We start from the raw sequence: 20,778 nt of genomic DNA, 5'->3' as shown, positions 1-20,778 counted from the left end.
TTCGTCCTATCGCAGTGACGTGTCACGGTCATGTGATCGTCGCCATGGTGCCAAATGAAGCTACATCGGTTACATGTTTAACGTGGCTACATTATCGTTCTGCGAAAAACCGAAATGAGCACCCGTGACATTTGTCTGCTGCTCGGAGCGACTAGCGTCGGAAAAACGTTGTTGTTGAAACGTCTTCAAAATATCCTTTTGGGGACCTAGAACTCGGAAAAAGACTGGCTTCCCTAACGTTGGTTAACGTTACCTAGCTAGCTAGCTAGCTTAGCCTGCTTCAGTAGCAAACACAATAAGTAGTTAACCGTCAACTAACTTAAGTCAGCAACTAACGTTACACATAAACCCGTTTTTAACAGACCAAAACATATATCATATAAAATATTCTAATTCTAATCCAATTAAAGCCACTGCACTGGCTCTTGTGGATATTCTTCCTAACATTGTTTGTTTACAGCTCGGTTTGCATGGATTAGGTGAGCTCGGGGAACCTCCCTCCACTCTTCCCACAGTAAGTATTTGGAAGGTACTTTTAATCCTCGTTTAATGTGTGCAGCATCATTTTTTTAACGTCTGCAATCTCTTATACCACCACAGGTAGGAACCAACCTCACGGACCTTACACTAAAGAAGAAAAAGGTGACACTCAGAGAGCTAGGAGGCTGCATGGGCCCTATATGGCCCAGTTACTTCAAAGATTGCTCCTCAGTTATTGTATGTAAACAAGCTGTATCTATTTGGGACTTTAGTTAGAGGTACACACGCTGACTGCATTTTTTGTTTTTTCATAGTTTATTGTGGACTCAGCCAACACTACTCAGATATCTTCTTCTTGCATCCAGCTGCTGTCGGTGCTCTCCGCTGAACCTTTGCACAGTGTTTCTGTGCTAATTCTATTCAACAAGAGGTAACTCCCATACACATACGCAACAATCCCCACTTTTACTTTGCATCCCCGCAAGATTTCAGTTCCTGCTGGTCGAGCAACGTCATAACTCTCTTTAGCTGGAAGTTGTTATGTACTTTTTTATTGACTATTTCCAGGGACATGCCATGCATTATGAGCCTCGTTGAGATAAAATCACTCTTCAGAATGGATGACATCATTGCATCCGCTACTCAGCCAATCACGATACTGGAAGTCAGTGCCAGCACCGGACAGGGACTTCAGGAGGTGCTGAGCTGGCTGGAGTCCATCATAGTCAAGTGAACTGTCATAGCCTTGGGATTCTACTCACAAATGACCTTTGATGACCGCTTCAAGCCGTTTTGGTAAGATGTCAATATTCTCAATGTGAAAAGACAAAGACACGTAAAATTGGATCCACTGAAAATCAGTTGCCATATCTTTGGGACCAAATATATTTTAGTGTCCTGGAACGAGTAAATGGGGAAGTAGATGCATTGGTTGTACGATGCAGTGTCTCCCCCACCATTATAAATTATTTACAAATAGCAAACTGCTTGACTGACAGGGGAAGACTCGTGCTCCTGATTGATTACTTGAAGTGTTGCAGCATAGAGGTACTGAGTCACTACCAGCAGAGGGTCTACAGTGCACAACAAATATTGTGAATGCTACTGCCTGGCTTATAAACATTCTGGAATGAAAAGTGTTGACGTCACAGGAATTGATGAAATGCAAAGCAATAAAACAGACTGAAAAATGAGGCAGTGTTCCAATTTTACCCTTATATTTGACGAATCTGGTTCACAAGCAATCAATAAAACTCAGGATTCATTCATTTTCTAAGGGTAACGTGCTGATGGGCAATCATTCAGCACTTCCAGTCCTCCCAAACACCAAAAATAAAATCAAATGCACACAACTGTTACTAAACAGTTCTGGTTCCAACAGAAAATGTAACTGTATTGATGCGGCAGCATTTGAAGCACGGGACAGGTCTCTAACGCTGGTCTCTTATGGGAAATCCATTTTTTTTTACATTTGTATATGACAGCAGCAGCCAGAAAAGCAAATTGCACAAACAGACGAGTGAGCAAGAGACTTGTTGAAAATCCGTAATACAATTTGCCTGGTAATTGTGGCCAAGTGAAGCGACATCAAACTGTTATCAAACTGTGCTTTTGTGCGAGTTTTATCTGTATTATGGTTGCAATCGATTATGGCCATAAAGAGTGCCTGCATGACACTCATTTTTGATACAAAGGTGTCTCTTTTTAAATACTCCTGTCACTGATTATTGCACTGAGGAGCAGAACCAGCTTGCATTAATCTAGTGGTTACCGGATTATAGTACAATATGAAACATTCAGTTTTCATTCAAGTCCTGGATGCGGCTATTCAATCCGCAGTTACCCTTTTTTTAATAGCTATTTGGTCCAGTTTAGTTGCTCCTCATAAGAAAGGGTTCTGTGCAGCCTGTGATCCGTCGATGCTGCCTGAAGAGAAGGGCAACAGCGGCTCGGGGAGGGTCGCTGGCAGGCCGAGGCCGGGCTGGGTTGGGTGAGTAAGAGAGGCGGGGAGGCTGGCAGGCTGGTGGCTCATGGGTAGGGGCAAAGAGGCACTGTAGGGAAGGGAAGCGCCCTGGGGAACATGAGCGGGGGTGCTGTAGCCCATTTGATTCAGAGTTAGTTTGGCCGGCTCCGCTTGGAATGGGTTGATGGCCGATGGAGCACTGAGTCCTTAACAGAAAGATGAAACAAAAAAATATATATTTTGGTTTGCTTCAAAAAGCTACTGAACTTAAACAAACACAGATAGTATTTAATTCTAAATTTGTGATTTCCTGGTCTTCCCCCTTGAGCCCCAAATGAGTAAAAAATGCACCAAATACCTGAGAGGAAGGGGTTCAAGGTTTTGGCTGGAGGATTTACTGGGATCAATCTATCCAGGTCTACCAAGGATGCCGCTGTGGGGCCCAGGAAGGATTCAGGTGTCCGGCACGTACGAGGGCCGGGGGCTGCCAGGCTTTCTCCAAGACAGGCCAAGTCAAATAGCTCAGGACTGCTTTCCCCTCGCCCATTTATATCCACCGGGCCTCCATCCATGGCTTCATCAAAAAGATCCCCATCTGACGGCAGAAAAGGAGCAAATTGTGACAATGCAAGCTTGGGCAGAATCCCTATGAGAACAGTAAAAGGAACGCATTGTTTACCCGAGGGGCTTCCGGGTCGCAGGTAGGGTTCCCTGACAGTCCCTTTGAGGGATGAGAATGGATCGACTCCTGAGGCGGCTGCAAATAAAAAACAATTTACTTTTAATATTCCAATATGTCATTGGAAATTAAATGTGGCCTCTCCCATTTATTTGACATGGTTGAAGGTGTCGGAGTGTGTGCATCACCTGTGTTTTCAGGGAAGGCCCATTCTCGGCCTGCGGCGTCAAAGGTTCTGTGCGGGTCGTCCCAGGGGTTGACAGGGGGCTCCCATGGAGGAGGGGGGCTGTTGGACGTTGGCGGGGCCATCCAGGGGGCATCTACTCCTGTGACATTGTCGCTGCCTACTTAAATGACAGAGGTGAATTAGAGAGTGGAAAGAGAGTCCTAATGCAAACACGGGTCTAATGCTATATCGGTTTCTGGTAACACCTGAAATGAATCAAGCTGCAAATAGTTCAGTCGTCAAGGACCATACATTTTATGACTAATTTTAACACTGGTGCTTTGATCGTGGTCAGCTACTTCAAGGCTCACCCAGGGAGTCCCAGCGGCCTGCGCTCCCCGGAGCAGCAGCGGCCTGCTGTGGGGCATCGATCCATCGTTGGTTACTAGGAGGCTGATCTGAGGGCAGCGCAAAAACATCTACCAGGTCCATGAAGGCAGTCTACCCGCAAAAACAAAAAAAAGAACATATTTCTCAGCATAGTATATGGCTTTAACACTTTGCAATAGTTCTCTCATCAAAAACAAAAGTGAAAGTTGAGTTTAATTGTTGATGAATCTTTAAAAATACAACCTCTCCAATCCTGCCAATCGTTATTGTGTATTATACTATATAAATGTTGGGCCTTTTTCCATAGATATGTTGTTCTCAAAACCACAGTATACAGCTTATGCTTCATCACCCCCATTGAGATATTCCATACCCCAATAAATCATACCCCGCCTTTAGACTCCATCTCACGTTTGCTGTCCTCCAGAGCTTTCATGAGCATCGACTCGTCCCCTTGGCGACTGAGTTGCTCCTATGAACAGATACAGACACACAGACGCTGTTGGGCAAATTCAAATTTTCTGACATCATACTATATTTATGACTGGGCCAGTTTTCCTGGGCAACGTACGACCCAGATATAGATGAGTGCAATGCGCACAAACAAAAAAGTTGGGCGGTCAAACAGAAGGGAGAACAGAGAATCGCCGGATGTACCTAAAAAGGTACAAAACATTTTGGAAACATTTAACCCCTGAGTAACTCTACCTGCTGGTGCACCTCCTTGCTCAGACTCAAGGCCAACTGGAGCTGCGTGTCCTCATCCATATCCAGTGCAACAGGGGCAGGGACAGGGACAGGGACAGGTTGGACTGGCTGAGAATGGGTGGGTAACTGGGAAAGGAATCGCAATCAGTGTGTGATCAAGAAAGTGCAAACAAAGCTTGGACAAACAGTACAGCACGCTGCATGCGACTTTACAGTAAAAGGGGTCAAACCCTTCAGCCCCTCCATCGGTATCTCACACTTTTGAACTATGGAGAGATTTAACGGTTAGTAGAACAGAAGAATGCAGCCCCGTTTGATTAGTCGCTTTAGAAAATGGCATGTCCTTTTAGTGGGGGGGGGGGGGGGGGGGGTGGTGTCATGGGAGGCCATGGAGGTGGTGAAGTGCATGCAGCAGCAGGTTCTCAGAAGGCCCACTCAGGCCGGTGAGGTTGGTTTCAGTGATGCGCTACAGGGCATACGATGCAAAAGGGAACAGCCGGCCCTCCCTGGTAACAGCGTACTTGTACCTTGTGGGGCTGCTCCTGGCTGAGCGTCATAGCGATCCGCAGCTGGGTCTGTTCATCAATATCCAGTGTAGGGGGTGGCTAAGGTCGAGCAGGTAGAATGAGGAGAACGGGAGAGGTAAACGCTGGATTTCTTTGCTTGATTGGGCCTTACAGACTTAAGTGATGTAGAACTGAGGAGTGTCACAGAAAATGCAGCGCACTAACATGTATGAGCCTTTGATATATATTCCTATAATAGCAGAAGAGGGGTCCCAGAGGACAGCTGCTGCCCTTGTCTTGGCTGCTTGACAGTGGATCAATGCACACATCCTGTCCGGCTTTCTCTCTCCCTCTCTCTCTCGCTCTCGCTTGCTTGCTCTTCCAGCTCCCTGACTCTCCAGCATGGCTGACGCCATTATTGACCACATCGGAGTCGATGATATCATTTTGGTTAAGGCTTTCGGGAAATGGTGGCCCTCGGTGAGACAGGCAGTAAGAGCGCCTCACCCACCATTACAGACAGTCTCCAACCCTATGTGTGTGTGTGTGTGTGTGGGGGGGGGACGTTTAATGTTTTTAAGTCTCTTTTTCCTCAGGCGCTCGTGCTGTAGAGATGAGAGGTTTGTTTGTTTGTGTGTGTGTGTGTGTGTGTGTGTGTGTGTGTCTCTGTGTTATCTTAGTTAGAGGTACCTTTTCACTCTCTTCTCGGCTCATAGCCAGGGCCAGCTGCAGCTGCAGCTCTTCTTCTCCACTGGTCGCGGGCCGAGCTTGCTCCATTTCTGGATCGAGTCGAGGAGAGGAAGAGGAGGCTACAGAGGAAGAGCAGACGGGTGTTAGGCTAGAACAAGAAACAAAAAACGGATGTAAAAAGTGAAAGACTTGAGAGGGATTTTTTTTTTTTTAAAGGCAAGAAAAAGGAGCTGGCACTGTTCACATGTTCTTTTCCGCTGCCCATTGGTCAGGGCCTTTGCTGGCATTGCTTGCGCCTGCGCCTGCCTCCCTGCTCAGAGAACAATGGTGCGTCTGTGTGGAGATTCGGGGAGGCGGAGGGGCAGAGGGATGGACAGGTTGGAGTAGAGCCCACCTTATTACCCTAAATACTCTGGGCTGGGGTCCTAGTTTGGAGGAAGGGAAGGGTGGATGCCGGGTGTGGGGTCATTTTTTTTGTTGTTGTTGCTAGCAGTGCACCAGTCTGAGTGTCAGGCTGTCTGTCACAAGGTCAAAAGAGGGAAGCAGGTCACACAGTGGCAACGTTAGGGTCTCAGGAGCCGATCATTTCCACTGTGCTGCCCTTCAATATCCAGCGTTTGAGCTGGAACGCTCGCTCGCAATTAGCTGCTGCTGACCTCTCAACCCCCACCCACGCCATCAATCAGCATTCTGTCCAACACTCCAAACATCTCTGTGCGCCAGTGTCCCGGATGGCATGAGATGTTCCCAGAGCAAAGCAAATGCAAAAAGCAAAAGATTTAAATCGAATAACCGCATTTGCAAAGCCCAGCATGTCTGTAGGCGTAAAGCTGTTATGGTTATCCAGCGCGAAAGACGCCCTTTGCATTTTGTCATCACATGAAGAATATGTTTTTCCTGGCGCAAACCCTGCTCCCATTGGACATGCTGACTGCTCATGCCAGATGTCTCCACTGGCACATGTTCTGGCCTAGAAAAGTATGCAAAGAATGTGGATCAATCGGGAAAAAATGTATCGAGAAATAAAACAGTTACCAAAAGTGGGCATATCTGATATATGACAGGCCTCAGACATCAAAGTAAGTGACGCAATCATGAAGCCGCGGATCTGCTGCTGACTGACTACACACATTTACACCATTAGCCACAAAAGGTATACGGTACACACCAGGCATTCGATCACAAACGCTACACACACAAGCTGCTTGATGCTTTCATCCACAATATATTTTTTAAGTTTGAGCTTTTTTCTGTAGTTCATATTCAATGACATCAGATGTGTAAACCCCTACACACACTCAGAGGGCTCACTTAGGTCTTTTATATTATCTTGCCACCTAGCCAACATCTCCACAGCAGCGTAACAGGTCACACATGTAACAGTAAACATGGTATCCAGCCGTGCTTTCACATTAGGTTGAGAGCCCCACACACACAGGGCGTCCTCCTCTTTTGTAAATCCAGTTCAGCTGACGTGACTGTAAACAAGAGAATGAAAGGAATGCAGATGTCAAACCGTCGGTGGGGAGCAGAACCCGGAAAACAACAAAGAAGCTGTTCAATCACAACAGATCGAGGCCTCAATGTTGGAACGTGCTGCTTGTGTCACCTCGGTGAGAAACACCAGGCGACGAGTGATCTCTCAAAAACAGAGCAGGGAGCAGAGAAGTCCGCCCGATGGTGTCGCCGTGATTTCAGAAAAAAGACATACAAAGACCACATGGGACTTTATATGGTGGGAATTGAAAAAGGACGGCCAAAGGAAGTGATCCGGGCGCGTTTTCTCAGGTGGACGTTTGATTCCCACCCTTCTACTCACAGTTAAAGGAGGACGGCGAGCTCCTGCACATGCCGGGCTCGTCCCCCAGGACCCCCGCGGACCGGCCCGGGTACGGAGGAGGCATCGAGCCGGAGCCCAAGCCACTGGCGGAGCCCGCTATGCGCGTCTTGGTCTTCATCGCCTGGCTTCTCTCCTTCTTCAGCTTCTCCTCGTCCTTCAGCAGGGCCACCAGCTGCTTGGCCTTCTCCCGGACGTTGACACCTTGGTCGCGTCCGTCCCGATCGCTGTACTGGAAGTCCCTCAGCGTCTGGATGGTGTAAATGTTCTCCCGGCACTCCTGGGCCACGCGCTCGGAGCCCGTTTTGATCAGGTAGTCCAGCAGGGTCAGCGCCTTGTAAACGTGGCGCCAGTTCTTACCGTGGTCGTTGAGACGCTTCCAGATCATGCCCATGACCTCGGTGAAAGCCACCACGTTGAAGGTCAGGTCCGCGACCTCCGACATGAGCGAGCTGGGGGGACCCCAGGGGTCGTTGGAGGTGGCCTCACGGACCTTGATCTCGGCCTCCGTGAAGTTGTTGACCATGTTTTTCATCTGGCGGCGGAGCGATGAGGTCTGCATGGCGGCGGTAGTGTGTCGCAGGCGGCGAGAGAGAGAGAGAGAGAGAGAGATAGGTCTTACAGCGGGCGAGCCCACTGCGTCGCCTCAGACGAGGTGGCTCGCTTGGAACAAAGTTATTAGCCTTCTGTTGGGAAACCTCAGTGATGTCCACCGGTGCGTTTCTGCCGGAAAAAGAACATATGTTTAATCCTTGTGTGAAATATTCACAGAGATAACTTACTTAGACTCATACAGGCACACCCACAATAGCATCGTTAGTATCGCTACTCCCTCGGCTTGACGTTACTGACAACACTGTGGACCGAAGAAAAAAAAAATTCACCCCCCCCCCCCCCCCCCCCCCCAGTGAAGTGAAACACGACCCCTTGGATCAGTTTTCCCTCAAACAACTTGAATAGAGACGTGTGAGCGCGCCGAGTAAGCAATGATCAGCTCGGTAGCTATATTTTAATAAATTAATCATTCACAGAAATACTGTTTCCTTCCCGTAAAAGAAAATATTAGTTTAGGGACGCCAACTCAACCCTCATCTCTCCCTCCCTCTCTGTATATACACACACACACATATATATATATATATATATATATATAGTATATGCACAATGCCCCAGACATTGGACTTTCTTTTGTATACAGTGAGTCAGTTGAGCCGATAACTTCCCAGATCTGTCTCTTCTATTTAACTAACTTGACCCAAAACCTGAGTCAGCGTTTCCAAATGTTAGATTCATATTCGAAAAAGAGGCCACGAGATGAGAGATGGCCTGCTAAATATTTGAATAATTTATTATAATAATAATAAATGTGGCAGGCTGATGCAGTATAGAGAAAGTCAATAAGAAACGGACCGTTTTTTAACCCTTGAAAAGCCTCAACAGAAGAAATCGGGGCGTACTATTAGCGAAAAGTGACTAAATTGTCCGGTGACATCAGTCACGCTACGAGAGTGTTCTATGCTGTAAATACATGAAGTGGTGGGAAGAGGCTAAATGTTTGTGATGACAGAGTCCCATTATCTCCTGATCCCTAGGGTCAATTGGCTAGCGTTACATTACATGTCATTTAGCTGACGCTTTTATCCAAAGCGACGTACAATAAGTGCATTTCCACATAGAGATACAAACTCGGAAGAACAAATAACAAGAAAGTACATTAGAAACAAGAAAGTACATTGGTAACAAGAAAGACAGCTAGCGACTGTCTCTAAGGAATAACCAGATAGTCTGCTTCTAGCTTCTCTAAATTCCTGTAACTGAAAGTGGGCAAAGTGTGTGTGTGTGTGGGGGGGGGGGGGGTAACACCGAAAATGACAGAGAGAGAGAGAGAGATGTTCTGTGGCAGGACATATCAAAGAGTGGCAGTAACACCACCCTTTTTGTCTAGATTTCTAATCCTGGATGCCTCCTTTTCCAATAACAACGATAGATCAATTGTTGTGGCTCATGTATGATATCACATCACACAAGTCGATCTGATAGTAGCCAGAGGAGGGAGGCAACGAACCATGTGCACACACATTCATATTTATTCTGCCCATGACACACATTCCGGAGCACAGTTTGAGGACTGTGACATGTGACCTTGACGCGGGGGACATACTGGACTCGGCTCTCAAACTATTTACTTAGTCTGCTTTCCGTTTTAATTATTCGTTACAAGCACATGAGCTCGTGTCTTTAAATCCTGCACCTAGGGAAACAATCTTTTCGTATAGGCCACTAAACTGTTTCCGGACCGGGCCTACGTTGCCAGTGTGTTTTATTTTTGCCCCCTCCAGGTGCGTGGAACCAAACACGCCGAAACGGCTGGATGAAAACACAGGTTTCGATTCAACTTGCGTCCCTTTTTTTGTCCCAAACCAGGACGACCCGGAGCCATTGTCGTGCACGCTTCGCGTCAAACTGGGCAGCGCTCGCGTAGACCGCGAACTATACGATCGTGACTCAGCAGTGATTCCGAGTTTAAAAGTTTAAAACCACGGCGGAATAACACAACAACAGCAAAACAAAGAGAAAGCAGAAAAAATCGCGACGAACCGCGATCCACTCTCCCTCTTACCTTCATGTCACAGCGCGTCAGTGTGGTCTCAACTTGGGGAGGCTTTGGGTGGAGGAAGAAACGCCTCCGCCTCTCGGCATATCCCGTTGGAGAAGGAACGGGAGTTTTTTTTTTTTTTTTTTTAAAGGTTATTTAATAAAGAGCAAAAGCGTGTGAGCTCAAATGCGAGGTTTTATTATGAAAGTAAGTTGCGTGCGCGCATATCGCAATCCAGGCTTGCGGATGACACAGCCGACACCCCCCTCGAAAACACACACACACACACAGTGCAAATGGATGGATGGAGTGGGAGGGAGGGAGGCCCGCTCGGTGCATGCAGAGTCAGACTTAACACTTTCATTGCCGGGCGCAACGCAACCCGAGCCCATCGGAGCAGGTGATCCGAGCACCCGGAAGAGACGCACACCGGAAAGGATCCGCGAGTGAGGGGCGCAAAGTGACCGCGTGCCGGTTTGCGTAAACGCACACACGCCGTTAGGACACACCCGCTCGCACCCTCATCCCGCTTCACTGAATAACATTGCGCCTAAATAACGTCAATCTGCAAGGTGGTTTAATATTGAACTGTTACAGAGACCTAAAGATATTGGAATATTAGGGGTCTTGCGTTGAAATGTGATACAGCGGGTCTCACCCTGTAATTGTACACCAGACCTTTTCATTTCCCATAGTTCAATGCAGCTCACCCCTGCAAAGTGAGTGAACATCCCACAGTGACCAAACCATAGATTGTGTTTCCTTCTCCAGCAGCTCCAGCGTTGGTTCTTTGCTCTTTATTTATTCATCACAGCTAATGGGATGTTGTCTGAAGGGGCATGGTCATGCAGTGCACGGGAACTAGATCTTCTCCGTCTTTAAGGCGTCTTGGATTCTCTCAAAGCGCAAAAAGCAATCTCTGCCTTCTACCAGCTTGATGTGCGTGGGAATGTACAGAGGAGATGGTGGGAGAGAGAGCAGAGGGCCTTGTGACTGGGTGACTGAGGAGGACATACAGGAAATACCAGCTCCACCTTAGAACCACAAAGGCATGACTCTTCGGAGACGCCACTCACAGCGAATCTAGAAAAAAAATTGCATTTTATCAGGCAGTGAAGCTGCCATAGCCGGTATTTCTAGTTCTCCGCGTGGGAGGCCACATTGGCTTGTTGCTGCTCCCGTTTTAGCCTCCACGTGACTCTCTGCGATCAAGTTGATGGAGCCAAACTTCACACACTACCTCCGGCCCTCCTCCTCTCTGTCTTGGCACCCCTAAGTCTTTATTTCTCCTGAAAACAGATGCCTGAACACTCCTTTGTTTTGCAACAAAGGGCTGATGAGGTCAGTGCAGAGAAGGGGGGCATGCAGGCGAGTAGACCAGAGGGGGAGGAGAAAGGACCTGCTACTGCACCGAGGGGACGTCATGTAAAGGAAGTCTGACGGTTCTTGTGTCGGTGCCAAAATAAACAACGAAAATGAAATGCATGTGATCTCTGATCTGTCCACTAGAGGATCCTGTTACTTGAGCTTTGAATGGATCTGTCGCTATCTGCTGCCCACTTGTGGTTATCTTTGTTTTCTGGTGATTAGTGTTGGGTTTTTTGTCTGCTGTTTTCTGAGATTGGGCCACAAATGTCAATGCTAATCAGCCAATCTCATGGCTGCAACTCAATGAATTTATGAAGATGTGGTCAAGACAACTTAAGTTCACAAACATCTCTAGTGTTTACAGAGAATGAACAATTTGTCCAAAATTGGACAATAGAAGACTGGTCTGATGAGTCTCGATTTCAGCTGCAACATTCAGATTGTAGGGTTTATGTAAACAACATGAAAGCACAGATCCATCCTGCCTTGTGTCAATGGTTCAGGCTGGAGGTGTAATGGTGTCTCGGGGCACTTTGGGTCCCTTTGTACCAATTGAGCATCGTTTAAATTCCGTAGCAAACCTGAGTGTTGTTGCTGACCATGTCCATCCTCTGATGGCTACTTCCAGCAGGAAAAAGCACCGTGTCACAAACCTCATATCATCTCAAACTGGTTTATTGACCATGACAAGGAGTTCACTGTACTGCAATGGCCTCCACAGTGGCCAGATCGCAATAGAGCGCCTTTGGGATGTGGTGGAACGGGAGATTTTCATCATAGATATGCAGCCATCAGGCAGTTCTGAAGGCAAAGGTGGTCCAACATTTTACTAGTGTACCTAATAAAGTGGTCAGTGAGTGTATATTGACTGTGTTTGATGCACATATATGCACATGTGTCTTAGGTATTTCATGTCGTTTATTATTTACTTATATTATCTATTGCGTTATACATTATGTATGTAGTTGATATTTAGCATGTTCCTTTTGAGGTCATTTTGAGTCATTGTTGTTAAATTGAGTTTTATCAATTTGGTATTGTTTTTTTACCAAACAATTTCAGCTACGTATTCACATTTTAAAAGCTAATATCGGTGACCACTTTTAAAATTGAACCTTGACAGTATCGGTTGGTTTCTTTGGAAAATAAATGTCGTGTCACAGTAAAGCATGTGAAATGACTGTCACGATGTGTGGCTTTTTGATGGGTGGATGATGGCTCAATCATTTCTATAAATGTCATTGCATTTACAAATTACAGTCATTAGCCTGATGTACTGTGACGAAGGCGGTTTGCTAATAATATCAATCCATGACAGGGGGAAATTATAGGAGCGGTAGAAGCAATAACTCTTTGGTTTTTCTGACGTAAAGGCTTTTTAATGTTTCTTATCCTCTGACCTTATTAAAACTAAAGGTAGGAACATACATTACATTTTAAAATATAATTCATGTGGCGTTTCTTCAAAATGCTGTTGTTTTTCCTTTTAATAAAAGGTCTTCTGTTTTCTCTGAACTGTACAAGATGAAATGGGATTGTATTCTCCATGGCAATCAGCCTTTCCTTTTTGTATGGCTGCAGACTCACACACTCTTCAGATTTCCTGAAAGAGACTGTTATGGGCTGTTCTTTCAGAGTGGCCAAGGTTTGTACCCAGTAGGAATTTGATGGACAAAGACTGCAGTTATTCAAGATGTTCTGGCTTCTCCAACAAAGTACGGACCAAATGTACTCTCAAGGTAAGCGTCCTTCAACTTCCTGCAAATCTTCTTTCTCGAACAGAGCTTTACTCATTGATGCAAATGGTTGTCCTCATGTAATTCTCCATTAAGCCAAGTGCTATTTTTATGTCTTTATACAATGGAAAATAAAAGCAAACTGCATCACTAGGCCCCATACGGCAAAGAGCAGTTTTTCCATGTGAACATTGCAGAAAACCACAAGGTTTGAAAGTACTGCTCATACCAGCCTTATGAATAACTTAATCATATGATGCACAGTTACGTTGATGTCGCGTCGGTTGGGAAAACACTGATGTGTTATGCATATGTTAACATAAATAGACTCCAGCAGGAAATATGAACTGAAAATGAATAATTATTGTAACCATGACTTCTGTATAATTAACACAATTAGTTCTCACACCTCCTGTGTCCATGGCAACAGGGATTTGAAACTGATATCTAGACACATTAGTTGTCAATTAATCCATAAAGTGAGGTGTTTAAATGATAGGAATAAAGTCGACACAGATGGCAATGTCATACCAATGTTTTTGTCTCCTGACAAAATGTTCTAAATAAGAATATAAATCTGATTTGAATAATTTCACAATTTTTAAACAAATTGGGGTAAACTAATCCTTCTATACGTGTCCGAACTATGGAGACTAAGATAATGTAACGCGGAGGTCTTGAGAGCTGGTTTGTTGTGTTGCTTCTGTGTGCTTCCACAAAAGGACTGTGGTCTCTGGATGAGGCGGTGACGCAGACACTGCGCAAGGTGCTGCTCTATAAAGAGGGGCCACTCGGCTGCGTTTCGGTGCACGCACATGGAGAAGCAACTGGGTTGGTGAGATTTTTTCAAAGCCTCGTCTCGGTGCCTGGAGACGCTTGAAGGGACATGGCGATGAACGCGACTGAGAAGATTTACCTTCCCGTTGACGGCATCCTCGAAATGTTCAACTCTCTCACCGGGCGTCACGACTCAGACATCACGCACTCACTTCTTCAGGGCGCTGCCCTCACGCCCGGACCGCAGCATCCCAAAGTCTCAAACATATCGAAGACGAGCATGGGCATCATCAAGACGGTTAAAGGGCGCTTGAAACAACAAGAGAAAGGATCGGTTTCCCCGGGTTTATCTTCTTGCTCCGGAAATCGGCAGGTGTCCATCGATCGACTCCCGAAGAGGTCCATGAATCTGCTGGAGCTGGGTCTGACCAAGCGCAGGAACTGTCACAGAATAGTTGTGCTCGGCGCGCCCAAAGTGGGTAAAACCAAAATCCTCCAGCGGTTCTTGGGTAAAGACTTCGAAGAGCAATACGAGCCCACGACCGAGGACTTCCACAGAAAGCTGTTCCACATAGGAGGAGAGACGTATCAGATGGATCTCCTGGACGCCGCCAGTGAGAGGGACTTCCCCGCGAAACGGAGGCTATCCATACTGACAGGTGAGCCTCTCAGATTAGATTAAGATTCGTTTTCAGCATCAATAAAATGCGACGAAATACTATTTTCTTTTTTACAAGAGAGAGCACCTGTGCATGTGGGGTGTTACGATGTAACTAAAACGATGCTCCCTCTCTCCCTCCCTCTCCAGGTGACACCTTCCTGCTGGTGTTCAGTTTGGACGACAGGGAGTCCTTCGAAGAAGTCTGCGTGCGGCTCGACGAGATCAAGGACGCCAAGGCGAAGTTACTGAACTCCAAGCATCCCGCGAGGGCGCGAGTCGTGGTCTGCGCAAACAAAGCGGACGTCGCCGCACCGAGGGCCGTCCGACGGTCCGAGGTGACGGAGGCGCTCGGCGAGGACGTCGCGTTCTTCGAGACTTCCGCCAAAGACGGCGCCGGCACGGAGGCGGCCTTCCGGGCTCTCGCCGCTCTCTGCGGGCTGCCGGACGAGACGAGTCCGTCGCGCCACCAGCTCGTCTCCATCCTCAGCTACCAGTCGATGTGCGTCGGCCCGCGGGGCTGGAGAGGGAGCCGGGGATTCGGCGCGCCCTGCGCCGCCGTGGACCCGCTGGCGCGCCGCCCGAGCTTCACCAGCGACCTGCGGCTGGTGCTCAAGTCCAGCACCAAACACAACAAACACGAGAGGTGTCAGATTCAATGAATCGTGCGCCTTCTCGATAAACCAATTGTAGTAGTATGCTGCAATGTTATATTATGTAAGGGGTTATACTCTGTAGCACCTGGCTGGACCAGTGCTTTCATCTTTTGTGCTTTTGTATATGTATTTACACATTCCTATAATAAAACATTTCTAATGGTCACAAATGCCTCATGAGCAATCATTCGTGTGATTTCGGACATTTTAAGTCACAGGTCGGTGAGACAGAGATACTGTCGGCCTTGCATTCACGTACGTCAGCCATAATATTTTTCAAGTGATGATGCGAAAGATGACCATAAGTGTGTGGGAGGGAGCTCCTCAGTGTGAGGAGATGACTCAGCAGCCTTAAACCTTGTTACTACACAAAAGAGATTTGGTCCCGTTTTGAAACCCTCCCACGGCACTGTGGACGGCTTCAGGGGCTGAGGTGATACAATGCCTGAGTAGCCTACACACTAATGTAGGCTACTATGGTGAGCATGTTGTTTCTGAGGGGAAGGCATCGCATGTGAAGGAGGGGGGAGGGGGGGGACGCATTGAACTCGAAATCAGCACCATGGAGAGAGCCCACATCAAACTCTTCTCCAGTGCCCCTTTTCTTTCTTACATATCCGACCCACTCTTCCGGCTTCCCGAGACGAATCGGTTGCGTGGGCTCTCTCTCCTTGGAGAGTCCTTAGATATGTGAAAATAATTTAAATAAAGACAAAGCCACAGACTGACTTGGAGCTACTCTGTTCAGCACTCGAAAGCGACACGTCGGCCACTGTTTCCTTTGTAAACCATCTCCCTGATACACACACAAACGCTGTTGTGTTCCTCAAGCAAAGGCGATGATTCACGACCTGATAGTACAGTTTCCATCCGTTTTTCATATTTCTTTATATGGTGTAAAATAGAATCAGATTGCAGTCACTGAAGCTGGCAGATTATCACAAGGTTGGATGAATCATTGAGCAGAGCTGTGCCCCCGTTTTTTTTCCCCTGACAGCGTCGTGATCACTGCAGAAATGGACCACCGCTCACAGCAACGTCACGACTGACAACCCAACGAATGCATCGGTGCGTCAGGCGTCCGTTAGAAGGACATACGGTGTGATGGTTATATGAATCTATTAAAAAATGCATCAACAACACAGTTGAGTCAAATGTGAACTGACTAGATCGGTATTGGTTTAGGAATCTCCCCTGCTATAAGACCATCAGCTCTTAGCAGAGTGTGAGAGGAGACCAATGTTCATCACTAGTTTAGTTTGTCTAGTTTATAAGGAGTGGAAAAAGATCTGCTCATACTTAACAGATAATTGTCTCTATTTCCTCCGTAGATAGTGACACATACATACATTACATACATTCTCTGAGAACATTTGAAATAAATCATTCGGAAAGTGTTTGAACTATTATTTTTAATATATCGCTTATTTTCTCAATTAATCAAATGAAACATTCGTTCTGTAAAAGATCAGTGTTTGAAGCCCAAGATGAAGTCCTCAAATGTTGTTTGTCTCAACTTGCTTTCATAAAGAAGGGAAAAATAATTCATATTTAAGAAGCAGTTGCCAATTAATTTCACAATTGGTGACTAATTGATGAATTATTGGCGCTATAAATGACCAAATTACAGACCACAGAATCAAAATTGATCAGTTAATAGAAAGATGCTCCAAAAGAGAGTTGAAGTCTATTTAAAAAAAAATCAGACACTGCTCGTGTACAGGGGGCAAAATATCATGTTTAGATGACTGTAAAATGACTTACTGAGAAATGCTCAGCACAGGCAACAATTGCATAAAAGCACCTGGAGAATGAAAAAGAAAATATCAACATCTAAACCAGAGTTTCATTGCTCCATTAACGGGGTCAAATATTCACATTTCTAGTCCCACTGAAGAGGAAAAACCTAATATCTAAATATGAAACAATGTAAATCATTTAAATATTTGCCCGTTTTCATGATTTCTGTTTTTTACCCTCCTGTCAGTCTTCTCTGAAGCTATCTGCTGTATTAACATGACTGTCACCGTGGGCGGGACGTTGGGCTTTCCGTTTGTCCAGCATGGGGATCCCTTGGTAGCCTTTGACCGATTTGTCTTTCCAGTTCCACCAGCAGAGCTGGCAGCATGCTGTCCAGTACGGCCAGTCCATCCCAGGAGGAGCGCAGACCTCTGATAATGACAAAAGGAGAAAAATAAATAAATAAATAAGAGATTCAGCAGAGCTGAAACTATTAGTCGATTATTCATACGCCACCTGTCATCAAGAATGAGCTGTCCATTCTGGAGCAACTGTTGGACTTCGCTGGATGAGCCGAAGGCCTCACAGAGACCCAGTTGAGGGCTAAACGTCGCCCAGTGCTGTGAAGCATCAAAGTGATCAACACAACGGAGCATTTCCAATCGGCGGGGCGTCACGCAGGTACGAGCCTCACCTTGTGACTGATGCCACCTGTCATTCTCATTCCCATAACCAACACCTCCTCCAGTCTGCAAGAGAAACACCTTTCATGGCGGAACGTCTCGGGGACAAGACTTTGACAACAACGAGGACAGCACAGCGTGAGTAAGTGCGTGCGATGAAAGCGTTTCTCAGGGACAGAGTGTCCTGGAGAAAGTAGAAGTATTTCACATGGAACTGGCAGCTGCCCCTTGGTGTAAAAAAAAAAAAAAGTACACTCATCACAAGACACCAGACGCTTCTGCAAAAGCTCACAGTTCGAGGCGGCCGAGTTGAATCCGCCTACGCGTCCCATGTCCCCTCTGCTGGACTTCGCGGATCCAGGCGTCGGGCTCCAGGGTCTGGGTCCGCGCCTCCCGAACGACCCCTCCCTCCCCCAGGGGGGCGAACCTCCCGTGTGCACCTGCCACAGAGAAAAGGGTTCAGAAATATCTTTTGGCGGGATGTCCGTTCACCGGGTGGGGGAGGGGTGGTGGTGGTGGGACAATATTTCACCTGGGCCGACGCCGATGTACTGTCTTCCCTTCCAGTAGCTCGTGTTGTGATGACTCACCGCCTTCTGCGTGACACAAAGCGCCGCGTCGTCATGCTGTCGGGATTGTTGCCCTCACACGTGTTCATGTGACATCTGCCTTGTTGATGGTGACGTCTCGTCAAAAACCACAAAGTATCAGTGGACACATTTTCTCCAAGAAGCAATGTCCCTTTTAACTCCTGACCAACAACCAGCTGTTGATAATGTATACAAAACAGCAGTCCTAAAACTAAAACTGATCATTGGATATTGACTAATATTCTCCATTCTTCTATCTTCATTTTATTTTGTCTTACAAGTTTTGTTGTGCTGCCTGTTTACGCCTTGTACTGTAGGCTTTATATGTTTACATCCTATACATAAAGCACTGCTTTACAGTTCTCTCCTGTAAGCGTATGAATTAATGCCTCCTGGGAGGCGGGGAACGGGACGTCGAGGACTCACGTTCCTCGCGAAGTTGGAGACCTCGTACTGCAGAAAGCCGTGCTGCCGGAGAGTCCTCCTCGCACAGCGGTACATCTCTGCGGCCACGTCTTCAGCGGGCACGGACGCCTCTCCTCTCAGCACCTGTTTGAACAGCTGGGTGCCTCGCTCCACGGTCAGCTGGTACAGAGACACGTGGTCATCGCACACCCTCAGCAGCTCGCGCAACTCGCCCTCCCACGAGGCGACGCTCTGCGCGGGCCGACCGAACATCACATCCAGGGACACCCTGCCGGGGCAGAGCCTCCTGGCCTCTTCGACGGTCTGCAAAGCCTGACGGGAGCTGTGGTCTCTGCCCAGAGTTTTCAAATCTTCGTCCTGCAAAGACTGAAGGATTGAAAGTGTGATTGGTGCCACTGCACAGCTCATAATCCGATCACGTGACATCAGTTGTCTGTATATTTCATGTTCACCTGGACCCCGATGGAGAAACGGTTCACCCCTGCGCGGCGGTAGTCCTCTAACCTTGATTTCCCCGCGGGAGTGGGGTTGACCTCGAGCGTGACCTCCGCCTCATCCGAGAGATGCGCCCGGCCCGAAATCGTTTGGAGGACCGCGGCAATGGTCGAGGGGGGAGCCAGGCTCGGAGTCCCACCGCCAAAAAAAACCGAGGTGATGCTGTAGGGAGAAATCAAGACGGAGGGTGGACGAAGGCACTTTGTGACAGCTGATTCCTCATTGGGGGGGGAGAGAGACACTGGCACCGTACCAGGAGACCTGACTGAGCTGCAACAATGTGTCAGTCTCCCGCTGGAGGCACGCGGTCATGGTGAGGTCATTGTTCTCTCCGGGTATGTACTTGTTAAAGTTGCAGTAGGTGCATCTTCTGAGGCAGTAAGGCCACTGTAGAGGAAGAGAGGAGGGAGGTGACTTGGACGTTGCCTGGGCAACGTTTTCCTGACTTTTTAGGATTTGCGATTGAAATAACTAACTAATACTGATACAATGGATTTGATTCAGTGCATGCATGGCTTTACAATCGTTTACATCAGTTTAATTGACCAATGCTGGCTCACGTGCACATAGAGAGAGGCCTGATTTGAGAGACGTGGGGAGTCTGTCCGTTCAAATGCGTCCTCAACGTGTCCTCCGCCGGTGGTCTCAGAGAAGCTGCGCAGCCCGGGAGAGACAACACGTCGTCCCGCACGCAGCGTGCGTGTGAACATCCTGTCCAACAAAGACGTCAAATGGCCGGAGGAGGTAGTCCTTCATTGGGACACGTGGTCCCGCAGAGGGCCGCCGTCAACGTTACTTCAAAATCGCGTAAACTCAAATGTGCTTGAATGTTGCCTTCCTGGTAGCTGTGACGTCACTTCAACCAGGAAACACTTACATGTGTTTTCCTCTTTGTGTGCTACGTAGTTTAACCACATGGGGGTGCTGTTTTACTCGAGTTGAGTCAGGCCTACTGTTATATTGACTGACCACAATTTGTATGTATTCAAACTGCAAAGTGGAATAATTCAGAGCACGGCCCATCTGCAGCGTTGAACCATTAGATGTATAAACATAGATTACTGACATTATTATCTGGAATTAACAGAAGTGAATATACAAAAAAGGACCATATACCTTAAATTATGTATGTCCCTTATTTATATACAGAGTATATACATATACATGCAAAACATTCAACACCACAAAGTGTGAACATTGGCTTCATTGCAACAAGACTATTGTTTATGGATGCAAAGACTAACAACAACAACCTAGTCTATATTTAGAATATACATTTATGCTCTCTTCACACAGGATCAGACTAATTAATGAGCTATTGATTTGTCTGACCTCAGGAAAAGACACGCCTTGTGGTGGACTGAGATAACTGCGTAGGATCACGTATTAAGTTATCATTTTAACGGAATAACAACAAATACTTTTATCTCTTTGCTTACGCTTTATTGTCATCTTCATATAATTAAAGCCCGATCAGAGCCTGTAGATGATAATGATAATTAGACAAATCCCTTAAATAATATGTACCATTATGAAAAGCATAAATCTCCAAATCTCCAAATTCAGTTTTACCCACGAAATAACTGCAAAACTATTAAACACTGTAGTTGTTTAAGTTGATTAATTAAAAAAGA

General features: G+C 46.8%; 4 protein-coding genes across 8 annotated transcripts; 2 read left to right on the top strand and 2 right to left on the bottom strand.

Annotated features, from left to right (window-relative positions):
- The first annotated feature begins 25 nt into the window (after positions 1 to 25).
- arl16 (ADP-ribosylation factor-like 16) lies at positions 26 to 2,985 on the top strand. Of its 3 annotated transcripts, XR_009957139.1 has the most exons (6): positions 26 to 191; positions 460 to 514; positions 601 to 717; positions 795 to 910; positions 1,048 to 1,275; positions 2,860 to 2,985. XR_009957139.1 is itself a non-coding variant. In XM_062566113.1 (5 exons), exons 1-5 carry the CDS (start codon positions 115 to 117, stop codon positions 1,211 to 1,213), a joined length of 456 nt encoding a protein of 151 aa, XP_062422097.1. In that variant the 5' UTR covers positions 26 to 114; the 3' UTR covers positions 1,214 to 1,558. The 3 variants fall into 3 exon arrangements, 2 of the variants coding, with proteins under 2 accessions (XP_062422097.1, XP_062422096.1); XM_062566113.1 differs by lacking the exon at positions 2,860 to 2,985 and having other exon boundaries at positions 601 to 642; positions 1,048 to 1,558; XM_062566112.1 differs by lacking the exon at positions 2,860 to 2,985 and having other exon boundaries at positions 1,048 to 1,558.
- Positions 1,694 to 12,068, bottom strand: epn3a (epsin 3a). 3 transcript variants are annotated; one of them, XM_037476889.2, is made up of 11 exons: positions 10,040 to 12,068; positions 7,402 to 8,142; positions 5,583 to 5,701; positions 4,914 to 4,991; positions 4,387 to 4,512; positions 4,067 to 4,150; positions 3,660 to 3,789; positions 3,311 to 3,469; positions 3,123 to 3,200; positions 2,802 to 3,038; positions 1,694 to 2,649 (listed from the first exon to the last, which is right to left on the bottom strand). In XM_037476889.2, the coding sequence occupies exons 2-11, from the start codon at positions 7,979 to 7,981 to the stop codon at positions 2,363 to 2,365; spliced, it is 1,878 nt and encodes a 625-aa protein (XP_037332786.2). In that variant the 5' UTR covers positions 7,982 to 8,142; positions 10,040 to 12,068; the 3' UTR covers positions 1,694 to 2,362. The 3 variants fall into 3 exon arrangements, with proteins under 3 accessions (XP_037332786.2, XP_037332787.2, XP_037332788.2); XM_037476890.2 differs by having other exon boundaries at positions 3,311 to 3,466; positions 10,040 to 12,067; XM_037476891.2 differs by lacking the exon at positions 4,914 to 4,991 and having other exon boundaries at positions 10,040 to 12,067.
- Positions 12,069 to 13,931: 1,863 nt separating this feature from the next.
- Positions 13,932 to 15,458, top strand: rasd2a (RASD family member 2a). The gene is made up of 2 exons (XM_037476895.2): positions 13,932 to 14,555; positions 14,705 to 15,458. Exons 1-2 carry the CDS (start codon positions 14,006 to 14,008, stop codon positions 15,214 to 15,216), a joined length of 1,062 nt encoding a protein of 353 aa, XP_037332792.2. The 5' UTR covers positions 13,932 to 14,005; the 3' UTR covers positions 15,217 to 15,458.
- A 78-nt stretch (positions 15,459 to 15,536) lies between these two features.
- On the bottom strand, positions 15,537 to 20,695 carry rsad1 (radical S-adenosyl methionine domain containing 1). Its single transcript, XM_037476893.2, has 9 exons — positions 19,705 to 20,695; positions 19,398 to 19,531; positions 19,102 to 19,306; positions 18,650 to 19,015; positions 18,166 to 18,229; positions 17,926 to 18,073; positions 17,645 to 17,699; positions 17,467 to 17,570; positions 15,537 to 17,381 (listed from the first exon to the last, which is right to left on the bottom strand). Exons 1-9 carry the CDS (start codon positions 19,852 to 19,854, stop codon positions 17,234 to 17,236), a joined length of 1,374 nt encoding a protein of 457 aa, XP_037332790.2. The 5' UTR covers positions 19,855 to 20,695; the 3' UTR covers positions 15,537 to 17,233.
- Positions 20,696 to 20,778: the final 83 nt, after the last annotated feature.

This window comes from Pungitius pungitius, chromosome 12 (assembly GCF_949316345.1).
Source record: "Pungitius pungitius chromosome 12, fPunPun2.1, whole genome shotgun sequence".
Taxonomy (NCBI): Eukaryota; Metazoa; Chordata; class Actinopteri; order Perciformes; family Gasterosteidae; genus Pungitius; species Pungitius pungitius.
The sequence above is the reverse complement of the archived record's forward strand: the minus strand, read 5'-3'. Positions and strand labels throughout refer to the sequence as shown.